Source organism: Lolium rigidum, chromosome 3, assembly GCF_022539505.1.
Source record: "Lolium rigidum isolate FL_2022 chromosome 3, APGP_CSIRO_Lrig_0.1, whole genome shotgun sequence".
Classification (NCBI taxonomy): Eukaryota; Viridiplantae; Streptophyta; class Magnoliopsida; order Poales; family Poaceae; genus Lolium; species Lolium rigidum.
In genome coordinates this window covers 152,218,448-152,242,179 of record NC_061510.1, presented here as the reverse complement: position 1 = coordinate 152,242,179, position 23,732 = coordinate 152,218,448, and the positions used below count along the sequence as shown (strand labels likewise).

At 46.9% G+C, this 23,732-nt stretch overlaps 3 protein-coding genes across 3 annotated transcripts; all 3 read right to left on the bottom strand.

The window, feature by feature from the left end:
• Positions 1-4,067: 4,067 nt before the first annotated feature.
• Positions 4,068-8,115, bottom strand: LOC124695680 (probable polyamine transporter At3g13620). Its single transcript, XM_047228505.1, has 2 exons — positions 7,233-8,115; positions 4,068-4,826 (listed from the first exon to the last, which is right to left on the bottom strand). The coding sequence occupies exons 1-2, from the start codon at positions 8,113-8,115 to the stop codon at positions 4,240-4,242; spliced, it is 1,470 nt and encodes a 489-aa protein (XP_047084461.1). The 3' UTR covers positions 4,068-4,239.
• A 3,149-nt stretch (positions 8,116-11,264) lies between these two features.
• Positions 11,265-15,163, bottom strand: LOC124702513 (transmembrane emp24 domain-containing protein p24delta9-like). The gene is made up of 3 exons (XM_047234659.1): positions 14,735-15,163; positions 11,518-11,594; positions 11,265-11,425 (listed from the first exon to the last, which is right to left on the bottom strand). The coding sequence occupies exons 1-3, from the start codon at positions 15,161-15,163 to the stop codon at positions 11,281-11,283; spliced, it is 651 nt and encodes a 216-aa protein (XP_047090615.1). The 3' UTR covers positions 11,265-11,280.
• Positions 15,164-18,537: 3,374 nt separating this feature from the next.
• Positions 18,538-22,112, bottom strand: LOC124702512 (cystathionine gamma-synthase 1, chloroplastic-like). Its single transcript, XM_047234658.1, has 11 exons — positions 21,679-22,112; positions 21,463-21,566; positions 21,296-21,369; positions 21,027-21,195; positions 20,610-20,669; positions 20,312-20,515; positions 20,147-20,233; positions 19,304-19,411; positions 19,126-19,221; positions 18,918-19,036; positions 18,538-18,827 (listed from the first exon to the last, which is right to left on the bottom strand). The coding sequence occupies exons 1-11, from the start codon at positions 22,058-22,060 to the stop codon at positions 18,707-18,709; spliced, it is 1,524 nt and encodes a 507-aa protein (XP_047090614.1). The 5' UTR covers positions 22,061-22,112; the 3' UTR covers positions 18,538-18,706.
• Between the last annotated feature and the right edge of the window lie 1,620 nt (positions 22,113-23,732).

The window sequence follows — 23,732 nt, the reverse complement described above, 5'->3', positions numbered from 1 at the left end:
TCAAGAACGTTTGGTCATTATAAGTAAACAAACCGACTTGTCCTTTGTGCTAAAAAGGATTGGGCCACTCCCCGCAATTATTACTCTCGCATTTTACTTACTTGTACTTCATTTATCTGCTATATCAAAACCCCCTGAATACTTGTCTGTGAGCATTTACAGTGAATCCTTCATCAAAACTGCTTGTCAACACCTTCTGCTCCTCGTTGGGTTCGACACTCGTATTTATCGAAAGTACTACGATACACCCCCTATACTTGTGGGTCATCAAGGTGTTGCGGCGAATCTGGCGCCTGATCCGACGCAGATTGCGTCAGGAGATCTTCATTTTGTGACTGATTTTCAGGAGAGCCTGGTGGGTGATTTGGAGCACCGTTTTGCCTCAAATTTTCAGCAGTTGTCCGTTGTGGAGCCTGCACAATAAGAGGAGCACTAACAAGATCATTAGTATTAGGAAAATTAGTCACATGTGAGTCATCAATAGTGGCATCCCGGGAATCAGAATTCATAAGAGATGAATCAAGGAGCAAGATTTCTTGTCTATGGCGAGCACCAGCATTAGGATGTAGGTCTTGGAACGGGAAAACTACCTCATCAAATAAAACATCGCGAGATATATACACACGTCCAGAGGAGACTTCTAGGCACTTGACACCTTTATGTTTGGGTTTATACACCAACAAGACACATTGAGTGGAGCGGAAAGCGAGTTTACACTTGTTGTAAGGACGCGGATTTGGCCAACATTGGCAAACACAAGTAAGGATTTATAATCAAGTTTGGTGCCTAGAAGACGATGAACAGGTGTTTCATTATTGATAGTTTTACTGGGAAGCATGTTGATAAGATATGTGGCAGTTAAGAAAGCCTCATCCCAAAATTTGAGGGGCATGTGAGCAGTAGCAAGAAGAGCAAGACCTACTTCAACAATGTGTCTATGTTTTCTTTCTCGCGAGCCATTTTGCTGATGTGCATGAGGACAAGAGACATGGTGAGAGATCCCTTGTGACTGAAAAAGAGAGTTTAATTTTTCATATTCAACCCCCCCCCCCCCCCTAGTTAGACTGTTAGAAATTTCAATCAAGCTTCCTTTCAACTAATTTCTAGAAATTAACAAAAGCAGCAAAGGCATCAGATTTTCGCTTAAGCAAATATATCCAAGTGAACTTGCTGTAATCATCAATAAAGATAATATAGTATTCATGACGACCAACAGAGGTGGGAGCAGGACCCCATACATCAGAAAAAAACTAATTGGGGCGGTGCAGAAGACACACTAGTGGATACTGGATAAGGTAACTGATGACTATTTGCTTTCTGACATGAGTCACAAATCTACTCAATGTGAGAGTCCCTGACAAAGGGGAGCTTATTCTTCCTAATAATGAACCTAACAATAGTAAAAGAGGGATGACCTAGGTGACTATGCCACTTATTGTTGGACGGCTTGGAGGCAAGAAACACATGCTTGGATGACGATGGTGACACCAATGAGGAGATGAAGGGATAGAACCTCCAACACACCTCCCTCTATGAAGAATTTACCTTGTAACCTGATCCTTAATCAAGAAAAAGAAAGGGTAAAACTCTATGAAGACCTTATTATCATATGTAAAACGATGAACAAAGAGGAGATTTTTGGTGGCATTGGGAACATGCAGGATATCACAAAGGCAAAAATTCTGATTTGGAGTGCGCACTATTGAATGACCAACATGTGAAATTTGCATACCTTGCCCACTAGCCGTGTTGACCCTGTCGTGTCCTTTGTAGTGATCACGAACAGTCAGATTGTTCAGCTCACTTGTGATATGGTTGGTGGCACCAGTTTCAGAATACCAATTTGTATCGACGCCATAGGAGGCAATGTGTGCTTCCTTGTCATCATCGGAGTCATCATTTTCATCTTGCTAACGGTACCAGCAGTCCTTTGCATTGTGTCCCTCGCGGTTGCAAATTTGGCAAGTAACGTCCACCCACGGAGTCGTGCGGCGACGCCCGCGGCCACGGCCCTGGCCACCACCAGGCGGTGCGCGACCGCCACCATGGCCATAGGAGGGACGATCATCTCGGCGATCTGAGTGCCGATCGTCACGACGGTCACCGCGGTCACCACGGTCTCGGCCTTGAGCTGGGCGGTGACGACGTTGGCGTTGCGGGGCATTGGCAGACGTTTCGAAGTCCGCGTCAGAGGACCCGCGCAACATCTCTTGGCGCTGGTCGTAAGCCTCGATCTGGGCGTAGAGGTGGCTCAGCGAGATCGGCGTGGTTTGGACACCGAGCGCGGCCACCAGGGAGTTGTAGGAGCCACCAAGGCCCACAAGGACGAAGGACACGTGTTCCCTGGTCGAGACGGGACAACCAGCCATGGCCAGTTCATCGACAAAGCCCTGCATCTTGGTCAGGTACGTTGCGGTGGACATATTCAGTTTCTTCGTGTTCGCCAGGGAAGTCCGCACATTTGTGATCTTGGCTTCACTCTGTGAGGTGAACATCTCTTCCAGAGCCATCCAGACGCCGGAGGCATGCTCAATCTGATGCACGTGAGGGAGAACCTCGTGGGAGAGCGACCGTAGGAGGTAGCTGAGGACGATCTGATCCCGGGCGATCCAGGTGTCGTACTCAGGGTATGGCACCATCTTGGGGGCCTTGTCGACGGAATCCTTGTCTGCCGTGACCTCGAGCTCCTCCGGCGGGGCGGTGGAAGTGCGGGTGAGATAGCCGAGGAGGCGTGCCCCGCGGATAGCCGGAAGGACCTGGGCGTGCCAACCCGGGAAATTGGCGTGGGTGAGCTTGTCAGACGGCGGGTTCCCAAGGGTAGTCGGCGCGGTGCTTGTGGAGGACGCCATGGCGCGACCGAAGACAACGGCGGCGGAGAGGGCGTCGAGGGAAGCTACGGTTTTGGCGATCAACGTGTGGGCAGAAGAGGCCGGACTGATACCATGTAAGATCAGGTAGATTGCGATCTACTCGGATACCCGAGTTCGTTATATTTCATGTGTATATATAGGCGGCTTATATCACGTGTTGGACATGAACTCTATGTCCTATACATCCGTATACAATACGTGTTTAACAGTTCCCGCTACTGGGGCGAAGCAGCGGCGCGTCATCCTTGTCGTCGCTGCTGCTATCGGGGAGCGGGCGGATGCGGCGGGCGGCACGAGCCGCCGGAGGAAGATCTCTTGCCGCTATTCGTGTACCGCGCTAATTTCACCTCCGCGCAGACCATTTGCGCGCTCCGCCTCCGAGCGAAAATATGGCGGACGAGGCGGCGAGTCTCCGCCGCCGATACGGCCGCCTCCCCTACTGGATCTTCTTGAGGAACAGAGCGGAGTTCGCGGTGGGGCAGATTGAGCGAGGGAGCAGCGAGAATTCCTCGCTGGAGTGGGAGACTTTTTTGCAGCGGAGCTGCGGATGCGGCACACGAGAGTAGGGTTTCGGAACCGAACTCCCCTCCCCTCCCTAGTTAAATTGGGTGCGGGTGAGATTTTTCTCGGGCCCCCGAACTCAGTTTACGGGCTAGGCCGCGAGTTCAGGCACTGCTCTAGGCCACTTTCGGCCCGAACCTTAAACTGGCCGGGAAAGTTTGGTTCCTGCGTGTTTTAGGTTACTACTAGAGAGATGCTCTAAGAAAATAACGTCCGGCATTTACCGGTATTCCATAATTAGCTCAAAATTAAAATATTTTAATAAATTTTGGAGTTATTTCAAAATTTGTTTGAAGGATCTCGGCCTGTATTTCTTTGGTTGCCCACCCGGTATGACCTATATATATCCGGTTGACCACCGGTATTTTTCCGACAACGAGAAAGAAAACCTAGTGTTGGGCAAAAAAAAATATCCAAAATTTTATGCATGAACATAGAATGTCTGGATGTACCACCAAATATATTATGGTGAAACCTTATGCGTGAACATAGAATGTTTGAATGTACCATCGAATACCTTTTTCGAATTTTTAGACATTTCCAAGTACGCTTTTTAGATAGTAGGTGACGCGCGTCTTAAATTTCTAAAACAAATTATCTATTTTTCGTTTCTAACCTCCCAATCGTAAAAAGAACTAAAGAAAGAACAGCACTCTCATTCCTTCCATCAGCTATGACAACGCTATTTCTATGGTGTGCTCTGCGCACGAAAATAAAAGGAGAGAAACGGAGAAAGGACATACAACTTGCAACATGTCAAGGATTGAAACCAAAGCTGTTAATCTTGATACCAAGGGGGTCTCAACACTCAGACACCGTCGTTTCTACTCTCCTGTTGGTGACGCTCATACATCATTTCCTCGCCATCGACGGTGCCGAAATTAAGGAACCCCCTCGCCTTGCAGAACTTCATGAGGTAGTACACCCCGACGCCTGCTGCAGTAAAGATGGCACTGATGGCGTACACCTTCCAGCCGGCGATGGCCATGACGAAGACGAGGAACCCTGAAGGGACAAGGCACATGACAATGTTGCCCGGGAGTCCCAGCGGCACGCTGTAAGGCCGTGCCATCTCAGGCCGCTTGATTCGGAGCCAGATGAAGGTGGCAAACTCGAGGAGCATGCCCAGGCTGTAGAGAAAGTTGGCGGCGGCCACGATGTTGTTGAAGCTCAAGAAGGACATGCCAAGAGTGATGAGGCTGGTCACCACGATGCTGACCCAGGGAGTGTTGAAGATTGGAGCCCGGAGAGCGAAGATGCGGGGAAGGAGGCCCAGGTCCGCCATGCCCAGCAGCTGGAACGCCGCGCTGCTCAGCGTCGCCGAGTAGAGGCCGATGGAGGAGAGCACCGCGCCCACCTCGATCCAGTACTTGAGCCAACTGCCGGCGATCGTTCCTGCACGAAAAGAGTAATATCAGCAAATGTTGGTGGCCAAATAACGCTCGTGTCTTACCGAGAAAAGCTTGCAGTCTATAAAATTCTCAGGTTTAAAATTATAAATAAATATGTTGGTCAAATGTATCTTCTGAAGTACGAAGTACATTGCAGTTGTTCATACAGACGTGGTAAACTAATGCAGTGTGTACTGTGTAATCAACTTTCCTGTTATCAGTTGCGTATGCTGATGCTGGAGCTGGACAGATGGATAAATGATATGGATTCTTCACAAATCTAATAAATTTTCTACAGAAGAGGAAAATGGTCTAGCTACTTTACTAGCCGCAATCGCATCACAGCAACACAGAGGCTCAAAGTCCGTACAAGCACTCTGTATTGACGTCGACGATCACTTCTTCCCTAGAGTTTACCATTGGCAAACAGGAAGCTGGAGTGCAGTGGGATAGTCCAGCTCCAGATGTCGTTGGAAGGCAGTTGTAGCTCTAAAAGTGAGTGCGGCGGTCTGGCTGTCGAGCTCCACTGAACCAGGGGGATTTTTAAAACCGAAAATGGTATTTAAATGTTTCAATAAATTCTGATTTCTGGGGATACATACAAATGTGTGATTTTTGTACTACAAAAATCATAAACTGCGCTAGAAAAATCATAAAATGTGGTACAAATGGTTGTACAGTACTTCTATTTTAGGCACAAAAATCATAAACTGTGGCTATAAAAAGGCAAAAAAAAACATGAGTTTGCTCACCACATTTGTCCTTTTTATATAGATCATAAATGAACAGACATTTCTATGAAATTTTAGTACATACTAGACACCTACAGTGCTCAGGGTTATCTGGAGCTCAGCAGCTAAAAGAATTTTTCGTTAAGATACGCCAGTTCTTCTCTCATACCAGTTTTCAGCCTGAAAAAAATAAACTTTTTTTACCAGTTAATCTTTTACTTCTGGATTTTCCATTAAATTGAATTGAAAACTCAAAGTGAACTGCCAGTAAGACACTGCACAAATGGCTTCAAGAATGGAGTGTTATGTAATTTTTCCACCTTATTTACTTCGGTGATATTGTGATCTCTTTCTTTGGACTGCTTATAACTAAAGGGTAATTTTCTTTCAGCCAAAGTCATATAAACCATTGGATTTAAATCCAATGGTCTATCTCTTTTTACTTCCCACCACAACCATAAATTCACATGTGTGGAATTTAATATAACTTTCCTGAGACCCCAGCAATTGGATCCTTCTTTGGTGGGTCGGTCTTGTGACCCTAACTACTCATGTGAGATCCCCTTTCTCGGCTTCACCACCATTGTCGATGTTTCCACCTCGCGACCTAACGAAACCAGTAAAGTCTCCTCACTCGTCAATGTTTTCATCTTGTATCTCACTAACAAATGAGATTGAAGTTTAATATTTTCTAAAGCGGGGGATCTGCACATTTGCCACACTTTATTTTGCAATTTGCATATTTGGCACACCATGTGTCACTCACATGTGGTTGTCAATGTAGCAAATGTGCAATTATTTAAGTAATGTGTGGAAAATGTGGAAAAAAAATCTCCCCACGAGCACCTCCTCCTACCGCACACCACCGCTTGGCCCTCGCGGTGGGTTGGTGTCCCCCTCCACACCCTCATTGTCACAACGCTGCCGCCTATTGTCAAGTCACAACGCTGCCGCCTATTGTCAAGCGGCGTTGTTGCAGCTAAATGACCCCGGCTCGGGTTGTGCTCGTTGGCTTTGTTGGCCACAACCACCGGCATCCCCACAACGCAGCTCCCCGCCACGGGCTTAGCTCGGCCATCGAGCGCCCTCGCCATGAATGACTCAAGCTATTGTGGTACCACGGCTTGCCACCGTCGGCGCTTATTGACTCCATCATGGCGACCCGCCTCCTCCTACCCGGAGGGCATCGTCGTTGACGCCCACTAGGTGAAAATAGCTAAAAGAACATGAATGTGTTTAAGAAGATTTGAGAGAAGAGCCGAAGAGGTGGGAAAAAAAATGCTCCCGTCAGAAAAGGAGACCGTTCTTGCTAGAGATCAGGATTTAGGGGGGTTTTGGAGATCGGCTGGAGATGCTCTTGCTGTGCACCAACATTATCCTTGGATTCTTTATGCTGAAAAAGGGTCCTCCGCACGTTATCCTGGGTCATTGGTTCATTGCAATCTCAACAAGACTAGAGAAATTGTTACTAAATCCACCCATATGGTCCACTGTCCATGGAAGTACGCGTGCATCGATAGCCAATTGTCTACAGAAAAATATCATGACAGCGCGTCGACAGGAATCATTGCTTGGCAGTTAACAAGGCGATTTGTTGTTAAAGTAGTGTTTTTGATCGATTTAATTATCCCAAAAAGATGGAAGATATTTAATTAAGCAATGAGTAAACGATTAATTACCTGCCGCGTCGGCGAAGAATCCGTTCCCCCAGTTTTCCGGCGGCGCGTCGATGGCGCCGGTGGCCGCCATAAGCGGGAGCAGGTACCCGAGGGAAGTCATGGCGACGGACGACAGCAGCGCCGTGGGGAAGGTCTTGCCTGGGTTCTCCACCTCGCCGGCCATGGTGCTGACGCTGTCCCAGTAGTTGAGGTTCCAGAAGAGGGTGTTGAAGAATAGCTTCCAGTCCTTGTCGGCCGCGGTAACCCGCCACCTGTGCGGGCGGATCTTGGGGATCGCGATGCCGGACATGAGAACGAAGGGCGATAGCGAGGCGACCCCCAGCGCGACGGCGGACCATCCGACGACGCTGAGGCCGGTGTAGTTGAGGAAGGAGAGCGCGACGTTGAAGGTGACGATGGTGGCGACCCGGGGCCCGCCGTCGGCGACGGCGGGCACGACGCGCGCGAGGTAGTCGGCGCAGAGGGCCGGGAAGGCGGCGCCGTTGATGGCCCCGGACACGTACTTCCAGGTGCCCATGAGGGAGCCGGTGAAGGGGCCGAAGGCGCGGTCGGCCCAGACGACGAAACCGCCGTTGCCGGGCATGGCGGTGGAGAGCTCGGCCGTGACGAGCGACTCCGGGATGGCCCAGATGAAGGGGAAGATGAGGAAGCCGAGCAGCGCGAAGAGCGGGCCCGCCGACTGCACCGCGGGTTCGGCGCCGTAGGGCCCGCCGGCGACCTCGAAGAAGATGAGGAAGATGAGCGGGACCAGGGACAGCTTGTTCCTCCCGGCGGCCTTGCCATGGCCGGCAACGGCGGACGGCGGGAGGACGGCCGTGGCGCCGTCGCCGTCGACGGTCTTGGGCTTGGGCGAGGCGTCCCCGAGATGAACTTCTCGAGTCATCCTCCCTGGAGTGCTGCAACTACCCGTGGCGTACGTGCTCCGTGGGATCGGGGGAGGAGGTTGGCCGTCTTCTCTCTCTCGCTCTCGCGGCCATCGCCGATCGAGATTATATATATGAAAGGCAAGTAGTGGTATCGCTGGGGTTCGAATCGCGCATAACTGTTTCTGGGGGTTGGTGTAGTAGCAATCCAGGGAGAAGTTGCGCTACTCTCTTCGTCGCCTCTGATGACTTACTGTATTTTGGCTCTTTCTTTCAGCATCGTCAGACTCCAGACAATCGAGCAAAGTATACACTAACTCTGGTTTCATTTTGTCTGATTATTATTATTACTACAAGGAAACACGTGCACACATCTCTGATCACATGTTAGAATTGACGAATACCATCACGTTATAGGCGATGGGGTGCAGGAGCGCGTGCGTGCGATCAGATATTCTGCAGGCCCGGAATGAGTTCAAGTTGCAACAGAATAAGTTCCATTTGATAGGTGGTCTCAGATTCGGATTCCATCCCACCCTACTACCTTTCTGCCTGCGCACTGCCGTAGGCATATATCCCTACGAGCATCTAGAAGTTCAGTTCAGAATCTGCTAGGGAGACGTCTGCACGGTAATATGGCAGAGACGTTCGCGATTGAATCAGTGTATCACTCGCGAAGCATGATATTACCGCAACCAGGAAACAAACAAACGAACAAACAAAAAAGTTGTTAGTAACAATGAACTCCTATTATGCTGGGATCCCTTCAGGCACGAGATTCCCCCTCGGTTGACTTTGACTCAATAATCGCATCTACTAACAGCTAAAGATTCTCATCTCTAACTGCTAAAACGGGAATAAATCGCAACAATAGGCTAACAATGCGGCTGCCCTTATTTAAAGATCAAAGTTTGACTGCCGATCCAGCAAAGTGAATACTCTCCACATCCTCACAGAATCTACATTTAAAGTCTCCTTGGCATCCTCTTTTTAGCATATTGCCTTTTGTAGCGATAGCATATTGATTTTTGGTGGAATTTTTTATTTCCATAGATATTTAAGGTTTCTATTTCTAAGGTTTTCATTCAACTTTTTATACACAGACTTAACTGAGAAGACTCAAGAATTCTTTAATTTCCAAACATTATCAATCAAGGCACTGCTAGTTTAATTTCCAAACATATTGTACGGCTTGCCTCCATCAACATTATGGATCAAGGTCCAACTTGCCATAGAGAAGCTTCTCCTCTGTTTGCAGCACACTAGGCAAAACAAGGAGGGAAACATGAGAAGTTTTGCTACTATGCAGAGGTGTGGCAGATTTTGTCGTGTGGTGTTTATAAATACAGATAACATAACGGTAATGAAAAACGAGGTCTGGCCATTTCTACGTTTATAAATTATTGGCATCGGCAGTTTTTAGCGATGTCAACGCTGCATTACCCTGGATAGCATCTGATTTTAACATTCTTAACGGATATGAAAATTGTAGAATCTGAATCTATGATATGAAACGCATGTTCAGAATTGACTCTGTCGCCACTTGAGCTTGTACTCTAACAATAATTCTGCCCTGTTGTGAAGAAAAATAGCTTCTGGGCAGTGATCATTTCATCAAGTTGCTATCCTTTCTGAGACAAAATTGACACTAAACCTCCCTCTTCATATATATGACAGCCTTTCTTTGAATTTTCCTGGTACTTCCAAATGTGTCAACATCAAGCTATCGTTTTCTTAAAACTGCAAATCCGCTGCAAGTTGGACTCATGTGCAACTTGGTCAACATCAAGTTGCTGCTCAGTCAAAATACACAAAAGAAGTTGCCATTGTGATCTTCCTGACTTTAATGCCGTGATCTTTACTGCTTATGCCTTACAAAATGGCTACACTAGCTAAACTGATTGTTGCTCTCAACTGAAAAGAACGCAAGGCATACAAAGGCAGTTTGCTTATACAAAGGCCTAAGGGAGGAGAATTACTCCTACAAGAAAACGAAAATTTATAAGCAAGCTTTTTACTTGTTACAAGTTCATAGAGGAAGCCGGAAGGAAAACCCCAAACTATATAAATTAGAGCAAAACTTGTCTCAGGTGGAGTGTCGACAGAAACCATGCCGTTATCATGACATCATCGCACAACGATAACTTTGAAAATATATATTACTCCCAAAAAAGTATTGTGACAACTGGTCAGCTTAGATCAACCAATATTTGTGTTCCCATTAGTTAACCAAGTGTCCTTTCACTACAGCATGTGTTCCCGCGTGGGGCGGTACTTTGGCGTTTGAAGGGATTCTTTCTCTGCAACCTTTCTCTAACTACGCGTTAGCCCTTTTAGGAAGCTGGCGAAGAGGGGCTTCAGCTTTCTCAATACCATGTCTGGATAGATCAGGTGTTCATCATTGTTATTAGTATACAACTTTGGTGGAGGTAGTTGCCTCTTACGCTGCATGTTGTTCACATACTAGAAAGGGAGCTTTTTCATGCTACTTCTACTAAAATGGAAGTTTTTAGTTATAGAATGGAAAAGGTGAGAAAGGAAGGCGGTTCCTGTTCTGTAATAGATGCACTATCATAAGAAGTTCAGTGGCTCACCTCTTTTTCAGTCGCTGATTCTGATAAGATAATCTGGTCTAGCCAGCACGATTAACCCATGCTCTAATATGGAATAAATCAGCAGATGTCAGCTCAAGTGTAGGCATCGGTGTCAAGAGATTTCTTGATATATATGGCCCGATGAGGCAATAAAAAAGTCTCAGTTCTTTATACACCAGAATCCGAGTATTGAAGAACCAACAAGGCAACCAGTCCAGCAGCAAACAAATTGTAGACGAAATAGTAAGACACAACAGCGGGTAGAAGAGACGGATATGCGCCCATTATTTAAAAAACATATTGTAAAATAATACTTTTTAGAAAAAATACTAAATACGATATAACATAGTTCAGTAGTTCGATCTTCACAAATGAAGGGGGGAAACTCTGACTTCTTGCTCTGCATTCTACACCTGGTTGAGCTTTGCTAGGGAACTGAGAAGAAATATTTCTCAGTTGCGCTAAGACCTAAGATATTTGTTACTCGGCACTGGGTCGCAGGAAGAAAAAAAAAACTAAACGTGACTAAGTCACAAAATACCCGTAAAAAGAAGTCACAAAATTATGCCTAAATCTTCATGTCATAGAAAGTCATAGCAGCTTCTTTCTCTCAAAGAAGTTCTTCAGATGCCACAATTGCAACCCTGCCACGGATAAGCAGATACCAAGTGAGAGGAAACTGAGCCAAGCCATCCATGTGTTGGTTCTCCCGTTCAGTACCTGCATCTCCCCCTCCCTGAAGGAAACAGCTCGACGGTAGGATTTCAGAGATTAATTGAAGTTATATAACATAAGTGGTTTTTCTCTTACAAGATAAGCAAAGAATACCTTTCACGAAGGTAGAACATTTCTTCATGGATAGATTTGATCGTATCCTCCAGTTTCTTGAGCTCAAGTTCCATTATCTACAAAAAGAAAATGACAGATTACGAAAAAGATAAAATACGTGTCTGCATTCCTAGAGTTTAGTCCTGGAAATCTGGACCACTTATTAAGTCATGAGCTCAGTGGCAGAGCTACAAAGAAATATCTGGGATGGCCAGGTGAATACAATGTACAACATATACAGAACAATTGCCGTGTGAGACAGGAGCCACGCCCGTGTGTCGCTCCCTAGGGCGATACCGCGCCGCCGCCGCCGCCTAAAGTCCCCTCCGCATGCTCCTCTCGCCGCCGCTGCCGCCGGCCCTTGCCGCGGTGGCGGTGGGCCCAGCCCCCGAAGATGGACTGGGGTAGTGGACGCAGGAGATCTGCGCCATGGCTGCTAGGGCAGTGGTGGCGGCTCATCTGCGTGCAGCGACCAGGGCGGCGCCCCTGGTCGGGGTGGTGGCGGAGACTCTCCTCCGGCGGTGAAGGTCTGGGCCAGATTGGGTGGTGTTGGGGAAAACTCTAGATCTTGATCTGGGTGATTCTCGTGCTGCATATCCGGTCTTCTTTGCTGCATAGTTGGGCCGGTTCTGGTCGGGGTCGACCCTGCTCGGTCGTCGCCGTTCTCATTGCTGCCTCATGGCCGCTGGAAGGGTGCTGCATCCGCGGCGGAGCAGGTTGCCGACGGGCGGCGGCGAGGGGGCCTGCCGTTCTGCCTAATAAAGGTGGCAGTCCTAGGGTTTCTCTCGCGCCAAGTGAAGATCGTCGGAAGCTTCTTCCCACCGAGCTGGTTGGATTGTCGTGTTTCGGAAGGTCCTGCCGGCGAAATTCATTGTGCGATCAATGCCTGAAGATTGCTGGATTGGGCATTTTCGGTCGGGCACACCCATGGTTTTAATCTGACCGTTTGGTTTCAGAGGGAGCGCTTCGAAGCTCTGCTGGCTGTTAATATCATGGAGCTCGTTTTCTTTCCATGGTGCTGGCGGAGAAGGTCATGAAAGCTAAGATCGGTGGAAGAGCAGTGGTGGTCGGATCGTGGTGGTGAGATGGAATTGGCTTGGAGATTCGTGACTTCAAACAACGGCTTGTATGTGGGGGCGACTGCACAGGAGAAGTTCGGAGTTCTATCTTTCAGGGTGAAAATCCAAGGTCTGGCCTTAATTGGTTGTGTCTGGCAATGTTCTTGTTGAAGATATTGTTTTGAGAGGGAGGACTTTCTTCAGGGTGAAAACCTAAGAGGCGTCGCTTATGGAGAAGCTGATCTTCTGGTGCACTGTGTCAGTGTTGTTGTTTCAAGTTTATCGATCTCTGTAGCGGGACTTTTCTTTTCTGTAATTTTTCTTTTTTTTTGGCTGTGTGCATCCTTTATGCCATTAGGGCGTGATGTTGTATTTATCAAAAAAATCTGGGATGGCCAGTCTAAAGGAGGGCACAGCATATTAAAATTCCTGAACTATGTTATTCAGGCCTAAATTTCCAAACCGAGGGCTCGGGGCCGCGAGAAGAAGGGGAATGGGTCATGGGTGGTGGTACTTGCGGATCCGATGCTGGCCTGCTACCGCTAGTAGACTGGGCTAACGATGCATATGTATAAAACTTGCTTTCCAAAAATCTTGGGCGGCTGTGTTTGGCCCCTACATGTGTGCATGAGTTGACAGTTTGCGACACATTCAAATTTCAGCACTTTGAACTATATTTGCACCACATTTTATATCTGAACGAGATGGTGTGGTAACTCCTTACTACTTAGAAGAGCATTTTCGTTTCTCGTTTTCCAGCTGGTAACAAGCACCAGCGGCGGAGCTACAGGCAAATGTATGGACGGGCTAGCTCAAAGGAGTGATATTAGTTTGCTAAAAATAAGGGTTTGGCATACCAATTTAAAGGTAGTTGGGCAAAATTATGGGCGGGTCATGGCCTGGTTTTTGCCCCTGCATAGCTCCACCACTGGCATGCACATGATTTGGTTGAGTCCAAGCACATAGGATTTGTTTGAGTTGTGTCGAATATGTGTATAGGTTTGGATTGTATCGATGGTTAGGTGTTGGAGTTGAACACTTGTAACACGAGCCTCATATTCCCTCCTTCCCAAATTAGGATGCACATTAGTTTTTGTCAAAGTAAAACTTTATAAAATTTGACCAAACGTATACAAAATAATATCAACATCTACAATATCAACTCAATGATATTATAACCATCATGAAATATATTTTTGCATTTGGAATTATGAAAGTTAATATATTTTTATATATAGTTGGTCAAATTTTATAAAGTTTGATTTCGACCAAAACTAATATGCATCCTAAATTGGGAAGGAGTATACGAAGTCATTGTGGATAGCCAAAATAGACTAGACAAAGTTGGTAGGCTAGACACAAGATCACGCAGGGGACGGTCTGGCACCCGTGGCAAGGTGACTAGACCGCCTTGGCGTGGTGGTCGAGATGCGTATGATACTTTGTTTGTGTTGATTTGGTACATGAAAGGAATCGTCTATAGTCATGCCCACCCAAGGATGTAGGTATTAATCGCCAAACCTCGTTAACAAATGCCGCCTCCTGTCTAGTATATGCAATGATCCAATTGCGTAACATGATCTCACGCATTGCTTCTCTCCATTGGTGCTTCTCCCAAACCTCACCATGCCAATTTATCAGCCCTAGGTCTAGCTTGTATTGGTCGTGCCGTTGGTCTACATTGTCTAGATTGTAGGCAGATGTAATTGGGGGGTTTGATCTAGTTTTGTTCTAATTAACAGGGCAACCTTACTTCTTGCCTAGTGCATAGTGGTGAATTTTCAGAAATGTAGTGCAAACTGTCAACTTGTGACAACTAGGCGGTCTCAATTAGAATCAGCTCTTAATTACTTATCATCTTGAAACATAGTACTATTGTGAGTGATTTTTATCACTTTGAAGCATTAGTATAGTGAAAGTTTCAAACGACAACATGTTTCCTCGCTTGGTATTGTACTGCATGTACGACATGGTTAAGTGGTGTGCCCTACTCTACGCATGATCTGAACTGTTGTGAATTTCCTGTTGCACATATTGATATCTGAATCCTAGGAATCTCGTTGAAGCAATAGATCCTAATATGCCAGGAACCAAATTCCTCTAGGCACAACGTTAAGTGCATACAGGAATAAATCAAGTCATCGAGGAGGAGCACTCACATCGACCTGGCCCTTCTTGGCGACGCTGCTCCAGTCCTTGGCGGAGACGCCGCTGCGCCAGTCGAACTCGAACGCGATGGTGGTGGGCGGGCGGTGGTCGGGCGCCCAGAAGCAGGCGAGGTAGTCCCCGGCCTCCGACGACGTGAAGGCGAAGTTGCCCGACTGCACGTTCTCCGAGTAGTGCAGGCTGCTGCCGTAGGGGGACGTGACCCGCAGCGAGATACGGTGGGAGTCCGGGAGCTCCGAGGATCCCTCAGCCTCCACGATGTGGTACTTGCCGACGGCCATTGCGCCGACCTTTATGTCGTCGGAGATGCACTTGGTATGGCCCGATAAAAGGTCGAACCGCAGGGCGCCGGCGGAGAGGGCGCCGGAGAGGGTGAGGAGGACGACGAGCGGGATTAGGGATCTGGAGACGAAGGTTGCCATGGAGATGGACGAAGGAGGAGGCGGGGAGATCGGAGAATCCCGAGGTGATCGTTCAAGACGAGGATGCGGAGCTGCAGCGCACTTGTTCCAAAATTGGTGCTGAACACTGTGCAGCACATTTTCCGTTTAGTCCTTCAACAGTTGTGGTTTATATGAAATTTAGGGCCCATGGAAAATGCACAAGTATTCCTTTTTTTATACTGGAAAATGCACAAGTACTCTGTTGGTACTCGGAAATGTTAGAAAAACTTGGAAGATGTTTTCAACAATATGTTCTTGGTGTTATATAACTTGTTTCTTATCGATTAAATTGTTAGTCAAAATTTTGGCTCCGAATACTTAGTGGCATTATATATAAAAGCAGAGGAAGTAATAAATATTAATGAAAAAGTAAAATATAGAGAGAGATAAATGTATGGAGTGATGTAGTGTTGAGCAAAATTTTAGAAACGAAACCCGTGAAATTAGAGGTAGTAATAATATTTGGACTCAAAATATGAGCGGAATGGTGTTTCTGGGCAACGCAACTGGCTATTGCCGTATCTCCTTTATGGAAGAAAAAAAAGTATCTCCCTCTTGACTATGTCCACAGTTTTCTTTTCTTTTTGCCTCTCGAATTTGAAATCAGCGAGAACTGGCTAACAAGGAGGTTGCAGGAACCACTTCAACTGGAAACGCAAAGTATTTTGCTTGAACTGATATTTGGTCGGCTCCATGCCCTAGCAGTGGTTGGTGACTTGGTGCCAAGATCAGGGTGCAAGCGGGACACACTGCGGGGGCCCGCGTTTGCGCCGCATGCATCCGCAATAATTATGCAGTTAGCCGCGTACGAGCCGCGTATGAACCGCGCGTTTTTGCGGCGCCGCGCGCGCCGCGTATGTAGCTTTGGCCGCGCTGCGCATTGGCCGTTCGCTAGGCTCGCTCGGTAGGCTAGCTAGCTCTGCTCTTGGCTTGATACAAAAGCAGATTCATAACGAGTACTCACAGGGACTGAGATCCAAATCTTTGCCCCTCTCATCTCCATCCAACGGTGTGCATGACACCAAGCTAATAGCTCTAGTGCTTAGAAACGTCAGAGAGCATTTGACAGATTCAACAGCATTTCAAATTGAAGATTCAGTAGTACTGACATAAAAAAAAACTCTGCATCATGTTATCAAAAAAAAAAAAACTCTGCATCATGCCATTATCCATCGCTAGTGGCTGATAATGTGTAGTAGCTCCCAGACTTGTGGCTTCTTCAAACTCCACCAAGAATAAGCTTGTGATAAAAAAAAAGATAAGGATAGTTGCTTCTTCAACTCCACCAAGAACTGCACCAAGTTGCCTCTGCGCCACCGCCTTCACCTGCGCTATATGTGATCTGCGCTTCCTACTCGCCGCCAAATCGCCCCCTGCTGCCTCCTCCGCCCACCGAGGTCGCTGGCCCTCCTTCGGCTCCTAGCAGCGCACCTCGCCACTGAATGTGAACATAGATATTTGGCTCCAGCAGCGAACCTCGCCACTGAAAGATCAGCAGCGCACTACGCCTGCTCCCAGCAGCAGCTGCAACACACCTTGCGGGCTCCCAACGACTCCCTGGTACGGTTCTCCTAAATCTGAACTATATTCCACCTGAACAAGAAATACCCGTAGAAGGCATCATCATACAGAGATCTCGCTCCTCAAGTGGCATTGAGCGAAAGGGAACCTCAAGTAACTACTCCTTTCTTAAATAGAAGGACAGCTGGGCTGGGCTGGGCTCCGTCACTAGACCAAGCAAAATGTCAAAGGATAATGCTGATAGTATGGCATACTTTATGATTTACTCGCCATCCTCCATGAACAAGTGCTCGCCATCCAGCTGTTGTTGCTCCCTTCAGGTCGTCGCTGAAGAAGCACATTCAGCCTGAAAGAAAATTCAGGTTACACAGTTTCCTTTCTCAAGATACTCTACTGCCTGTTGTATATGAGTTTCATGTAATTTCAAGATATTGTACTGCTTTGCTAGAGTTCTTCCCATACAACTTTCATTAAACACTTGTTGCATACTCATGAGAGGAAATTATTCCCAGGAATTGTTCTACAAAAGCACACTGAAATTTCTTATGGAAAAATGTGTGAAAAAACCTGCAAGTAGCTTCATTCAACATAAGTAACTAGAGTCCTAGATTGGAAATGCAAACAAGGAAAGGACCATCTGCATCTACTCCAATCATGGATGTGAATACAGGAACTAAGAAGATCATTTGCTGCTACCAGTTCAAGTAGACCAAGTGTCCATGCTCTATTACACAGTTACAGAAATTTTAACACATAAATATTGCTGCAAACATTTCTAATGATGATTAAATTTCAAGTAGATCAAGTGTTCAGGGAATGGTGGATTTCGCTGCCTCCCTGTGCACCCTCTGCTTCATCGCCCCCATCCTCGCAGATCTGACACAGCCGAATTTCCCAAAGGGAATCGATCTTCGGAAGAATAAAACTGCTGGGAAAAATTCAAAAGGGGAATTGGTTTACGGCAGTGAGAGAGAGAGAGAGAGGAGGAGGAGGAGGAGGAGGAGGAGGAGGGGTAAGCTGCACAATTGGACGAGGAACACAGCGTCCCGGCTGGTAGAGTGCGGACGCTGGTCGCCGTCCGCCGTGCTGGGGTCGCCGTCCGCCGCGCTGGGGTCGCCGGCCAGAGCGACTGATCAAGCGGCGCGGTAGAAGGCGTGGTGGCTACCAAAGGAGCCTGAGCCGGAGGAGGAAGGGCGGCCATGGCGGCTGGTGGCGCTCCGGTGGCGGCGCTGAAGTCTTGGTGGCTCGGGCAGGAAAACGCAAGCGGCTCACTAGTGCCTAGTCGCTGACTCGCGGCAACCGCGGGCCGGCCTGCATACGCCGTTGCTTTTTCTTAATTAACCGTGGGCTCCCGCACAGATAGTCAAGTGGGCCGACATTTGCGGCGCCGCGGACGGCCCATTCCCGCTTGCACCCTGATGCCAAGACCTACCTTTGTACACAATCTTGTTGTTAGCTACTTCCTCAGTTACAAAATGAGTGTCAGGTAATGATATGAATTAGTCCCTCCATCCATAAAAAGGTGTCAGATAGATTTATCTAAATTTAAAGATATCTATACACTAAAGAGTGTTGAGATACTTGAAATTTAAACATACTTTCAACATACTTCTATGACAAAGGTAGTACTAGGTTCAATCTAAACATCTTGCTCTACATACGAACTTTTTCGTGGGGTCCACGTTCAGCCACAGCGACGCAGCCACACACTGTAGGATCCCTTCTCGTACAGCGTTCGGACGCACAACATCATATGCACAGCACTTCCGGTTCAGTTTACTGTCATACAAATCGATGAGAACTATAGACTGCAACGGACACTCAGCCTAGCATTTCAAACAAGGATATCAAACTTTATTCAAATTGAAATCAACATAACATGTGGAGGAAACAAATGAAACAATTTATTCGCAATCATCAACTCAATAATCAAGAGTTCTCCAAGCGATCTCAAGACAAACATGACCAGATAGGTTTCCATAATGGGAATGCATACGGCGCTTAGATCTTGTCAAGGGCCTGACCAATGTCATTTTTCAGGTCCTCAAAATCCTCCACTCCGACGCTGAACCTGATCAGGTTGTCCTTGATCCCATAGATGTCTCTCTGCTCCTTCGAATCCCTGTTTATGAATCAGGCTCAAGAGTTAAAACTAAAACAATATCATGCACACAAATACAGAAGGTGATAACTTATAAATAAATGTGCGTACCAGTAGGACATGATGGCAGGTTGATCAATTATGCTCTCACAACCCCCAAATGAAGGGGCGTGGTATGGTATCTTGACAGAATCAATGAATTTCCTAGTAGAATCGAAATCTCCATTAACCTGAATACATGATGAAAATTATAGGTTAAAATTCTTGATATAGTCAACAAACTTGTGTGATGGTACATTTTAGTAAGACATCAAATTACCTCAAAACTGACAACACCACCAAAGCCAGTCATTTGACTCTTGGCAATGTGATGTTCTGGGTGACTTGGCAAGCCAGGATAGTATACACGTGCAATCTAGAAATATGGAAAGAGCGTCAGTTAAAAAAAACATGGATAGACAGTAATTAGCTCTACGAATAAAACATAGTTAGCACACCTTAGGATGTTCCTCTAAAAATTGGGCCATCCGTAGTGCAGTATTATTCTGGCATTGTACACGGAGGTGCAGTGTTTTCATGCCCCGAAGGATCAGGTAGGAAGCATTCTGATATCACAATGCAAAAAAAAAAAAAAGTTAGAACAGATACAAGATATCAGAACATTCAGCCTTGCTATACAAGACAAAAGAGGATGACATAGAAGGAACCCAAAGTATATATTTTAAATACTACTATTCCAATTGCTTTTCGGAAGCTTAACATCAACAATGATGTTGAACAAGGTACTGAAGCTAGAGGTTCAATATATGGCAAGTTAAACTTCTGAATATGTGGTGTACTTCCAACTAGTCTATAATTAGGATCACACCTATGCATTACAGAAATTCCAATGTCTTTAGTAATAATTTTTTGATTTTAAGATAACTTAAATAGATGATTTAAGTACTACAATCCGGTTCGTTAATTTATTGAGATGAACAGTTGAAAGACAATCTAATTGATTTAGAAACAAACTATGAGTGAAATATTCCAGGTATCTACGAGGTTACAAGAAAATAAGCAATAATGTGACTCAAGTTTTCTGAGGTTATAAAAATTCGTGAAAGGCACTGTAGATGTGTATTATTATATGTAGTATAATGCAACTGCAATTAATTGAGCACAAATTTTACTTTCAGAGTAATTTGCTGTATGGGTACCAAAATATCAGGCTGGTTGATACAGGGGAGTCAAAAATTACTCATTATATATGATGAAATTTGACAGAAAATTTTTTAAGCAACTCTGGTGAAAGCAAACAGGTTCAAGAAACATTTAGAAATTGCACCAATTCAACTTACCGGATTTAGAACACCGCCAACTACATGGTGATAAATGCGGACCTTGGAAACAAGCTCATCTCTGCCACTGATGCAGCCTCCAATAACCTTAAAAACAAAATAATCTCAACTAATGCATAACTTTATCTATAAATAGAGTATTGGAAATCTGGCTCATCAACTCACATCATTATGCCCAGCAATGTATTTTGTCGCAGAATGAACAACTATGTCAGCACCTAAAGTCAGTGCCTTCTGGTTGATGGGAGAGGCAAATGTGCTATCAATGCAAAGCAATGCTCCCTTGCTGTGGCACATCTTGGACACAAGCTCAATATCAATGCATCTGAGAAATGGATTAGTAGGAGTCTCAGTGAAGAATAGAGATACCTGAAAATATAGGAACCAATAAATTAGGATACTTGTCAATGAATAAGTAAGCACCAAAAATGGTGGTGACGAAAATTGCAAGGACAAGACTCACATTATTGTTATCAAGTGCTTCTTGGAGAGCATCCATGTCAGCAGGTCTAATAACAGTCATCTGGGAATCAAATGTAAACCAAATAAGAATCGCACAAATTGTACAAACAAACAGAACGAAGATCCATTTCCAGCTAGTTAGTAATGTGCAAATCATGGTTATTTAGTAAAGCCTTGTGAAATACTGGGTCCTGAATGCAGTTGCATTTCTGCATCATGTTAACTACTTCTACAAGCATCATATGATGTTGCCGTACATATTAAGCTTCTATAATCTGGTCACAGACCACATTACTCAGTTCAATTATAGAATTATTGTTACTGCTATGAACATCTCCTATACAGTCCCACATAATAAACTGGCCTGCGTCAAGACTATCTGAAACAACAAGAGCATAACTAGGGTAGCATGCTTTACCGTAATTCCCCTCTTGGGGAGCTCGGTCTCCATGTAAATTCTCGTCTTGCGGTACAAATCAGTGGTGGTGACGATGTGGCCACCTGCAGGGACAAGTGTGCTGAGCATAGCGACACTTGCATACATCCCAGAGGCCACAAATACAGTGGACTCGGCTTTCTCCAGTGCACTGCAGCATCAAAACTCGCAATTATTAAAAAAAATCCCACCCAAGAGAAGAAACAGCACATAAAAGTTCCCACTAGCAAGAAGCAGAATCTGGATTTCACCTCATCTTCTTCTCCAGAGCCTCGGTGGTCGGGTTGCCATACCTCCCGTACTCGAAGCTAGCGTGCCTTCCCTCCTAACAACAGGGAATTAATTTTGGCCGATTTATCAAATCGGAACTGTGGAACACATAGGATATTACTGATTATTAGGTAGGTGGGGTTCAAACCTTGAAATCGATGAGCTCCTGGGAGCTACTGAACCAGTAGGCGGAGGTGTTGACTACTGGTGTGGTGATCGCGTCTGTCGCGATCCTTCTCCCGAGCCTCTCGCCTTTCGTCGCAGAGATAAAAACAGGTGAATACCGAAATGAAAGCTGTGCGGGCGGAATACCGCTAGATCTGACGGGGAACAAAGCGAGCTCGCTCGCGCGCGTAGGTTTTACCTGCGTGGACGGCGAGGCTAGCATCGGAACCGAGCATGGCACGCTCGGCCAATGCGAGGGCGGACGGCTGCGCGAGCTTGGCGTTGGGGATGGCGCCAACCTCGGCAGCCGCCGCGGCGGAGGCGGCGGCGGATGCGGCCGCGGCGTGGGAGGCGACGCCGCGGACGCGGCTTCCGCCGCCGCAGTGGGAGGGGAGGGCGGGGCGGTCGGACCAAGCGGCGGCGACGATCTGCGCGACGCCAATGTTGCTGCAGTTGCGGCGGGCCTTGGTGCTGAGCTGGCGGACGAAGTTGGGCGGGAAGCGGAGGATGGTGGCGGAGGTGAGGGCGCCGCTGTTGTCGCCGGCGAAGGAGGGCGGGGAGGAGAAGGAGACGGTGGCCATGGGGGGGTGGCTGGCTGGCTAGGGTTTGGGTGGCGGCGCGAGGCGCGAGGCGGATCGCGAGCGGTCGGGGTTGGTGGGTTGGGTGGCGCTGGTGCGGCCTTTCGAATGGGGAGAGGGCTATTTGTAGTCACTGAAGCCTTCCTGTTCCTGGTTTTGGCAAGAGCACCGAACGGATTTCACCTCACGGCGCCGTCTGAAAACCTGGTATCACTGTTCATCGCGCTGTACCGAAAAGCTGGAACCAGCCTAGTACTCCGTACCAAAGATACCAACCCAATGGTGATTTTTTTGCTTCAAAAAAAGAGATAAATGGGCCAAGAGGCCCGCAACCGCGGCGACCCATATCTCGTGTCCACGGTCTGCAGACAGGCCTGCAGCCCCATCTTGGCCCCAAATATATGATGGGTGATGGCGGACCATACCCGAGGTCCTCCTTCGTCCTGGCCTGCTCGTTAGCCACTCGCGTGTGGTCCCCCTCCTCCTCCCTCATCTCCACCAACTCACCCTGACCTCCCCGACCGCTCTGGCGGCAAGCCACCACCACCGCTCCATCGTTGTCCTAGCATCGCACCACTCTCGGGAAGAAAACCTCAACTCACTATCGTTGATCCCCACTTTTGGGGCTCCGTTGGAGGTCCCCGACTGTTGTGTCCTTGTCGTCTTCGCCCCGGCCATCTCGTCGTCGATCTTGCCTACCACGTTGTCAACACCCGGATTTTTAAGTCCAGATGCCTATTATGCCATTCCTCGCAATCCCAGGAATATTGTTTTTGCGAGACATAATAGATTGATATCACAACACATCATTCATTACAACACATAATCGTCTTACAAATAAAGGATCACATGATCCAGCTCTCATTACAATAATAGAAGTTCTATCGATCAATTACATAACACATAGCGGAAGCGAAATAGCGTAGTAGTAGTCCATCTATTCCACGAGCAATTGTTGACGTCGGAGTGATCCTAGTTGTCGTAGACGTCCCGCTCGTCCTTCTTCCGGTTCCGGTACTCCTCTTCATAGTCCGGCCATTTGAATAGCCGGGATCACGACCATGAGTACTTTAAAGTACTCGCAAACTAATACTAAGGTAAAAACTATCAACTATAGTAAGGGGGTTCTAAGCTCTAGTTTCATTTGCATAAAGCCATTTTTATTTCATAAGCATTTATAAAAAAAAACTCCTTATTTGCCTATCTTAACTCAAGTGGGAACATTAGTGTCATTCCCACAACTCAGTTGTGATTCAAAGTCAAAGTCACCTTTCAATTCAAATCACCAGTCACCATTCACCATTCATATTTTTAGAAAAAATTCTGATGACGGAACAGTATGGCCTTTCCAACTGTCTATGACCGCGGACGCGGCTATTCGAATAGGTTAAACTCTGCAGAGGTTGTACACTTGTGCCACAACAATTGCAATAGTTCGTCGTGGGTAACCGGCCCCGATTTATCATACGCAGTACGCGAACTACCAATCCTAACCTTTCATTTACATACCCTAGTATAGGCACCTCTCCCCATGAGCTTGGCCTCCCGGTGAAGACAGACGATCGGCCACGGGAACCGCACGAGGCTTGGGCCGGACATTCACCTCACTTCACGTCATTTCACATCATTCCTTTTGTTGTAGAGGCAGCCTCCAGCATAACCCCGATGATGCTTG

Coding starts and splice junctions, on each gene's coding strand:
- LOC124695680 (XM_047228505.1), bottom strand. CDS start 8,115: ATGACTCGAGAAGTTCATCTCGGGGACGCCTCGCCCAAGCCCAAGACC. Junction 4,827..7,232: donor ATTCTTCGCCGACGCGGCAG/GTAATTAATCGT, acceptor CTTTTCGTGCAG/GAACGATCGCCGGCAGTTGG.
- LOC124702513 (XM_047234659.1), bottom strand. CDS start 15,163: ATGGCAACCTTCGTCTCCAGATCCCTAATCCCGCTCGTCGTCCTCCTC. Junction 11,595..14,734: donor CCAAGAAGGGCCAGGTCGAT/GTGAGTGCTCCT, acceptor TTCTTTTTGTAG/ATAATGGAACTTGAGCTCAA. Junction 11,426..11,517: donor ATGTTCTACCTTCGTGAAAG/GTATTCTTTGCT, acceptor TGTTTCCTTCAG/GGAGGGGGAGATGCAGGTAC.
- LOC124702512 (XM_047234658.1), bottom strand. CDS start 22,060: ATGGCCACCGTCTCCTTCTCCTCCCCGCCCTCCTTCGCCGGCGACAAC. Junction 21,370..21,462: donor AGGAGCTCATCGATTTCAAG/GTTTGAACCCCA, acceptor CCCTGTTGTTAG/GAGGGAAGGCACGCTAGCTT. Junction 20,234..20,311: donor ACATTGCTGGGCATAATGAT/GTGAGTTGATGA, acceptor TTTGTTTTTAAG/GTTATTGGAGGCTGCATCAG.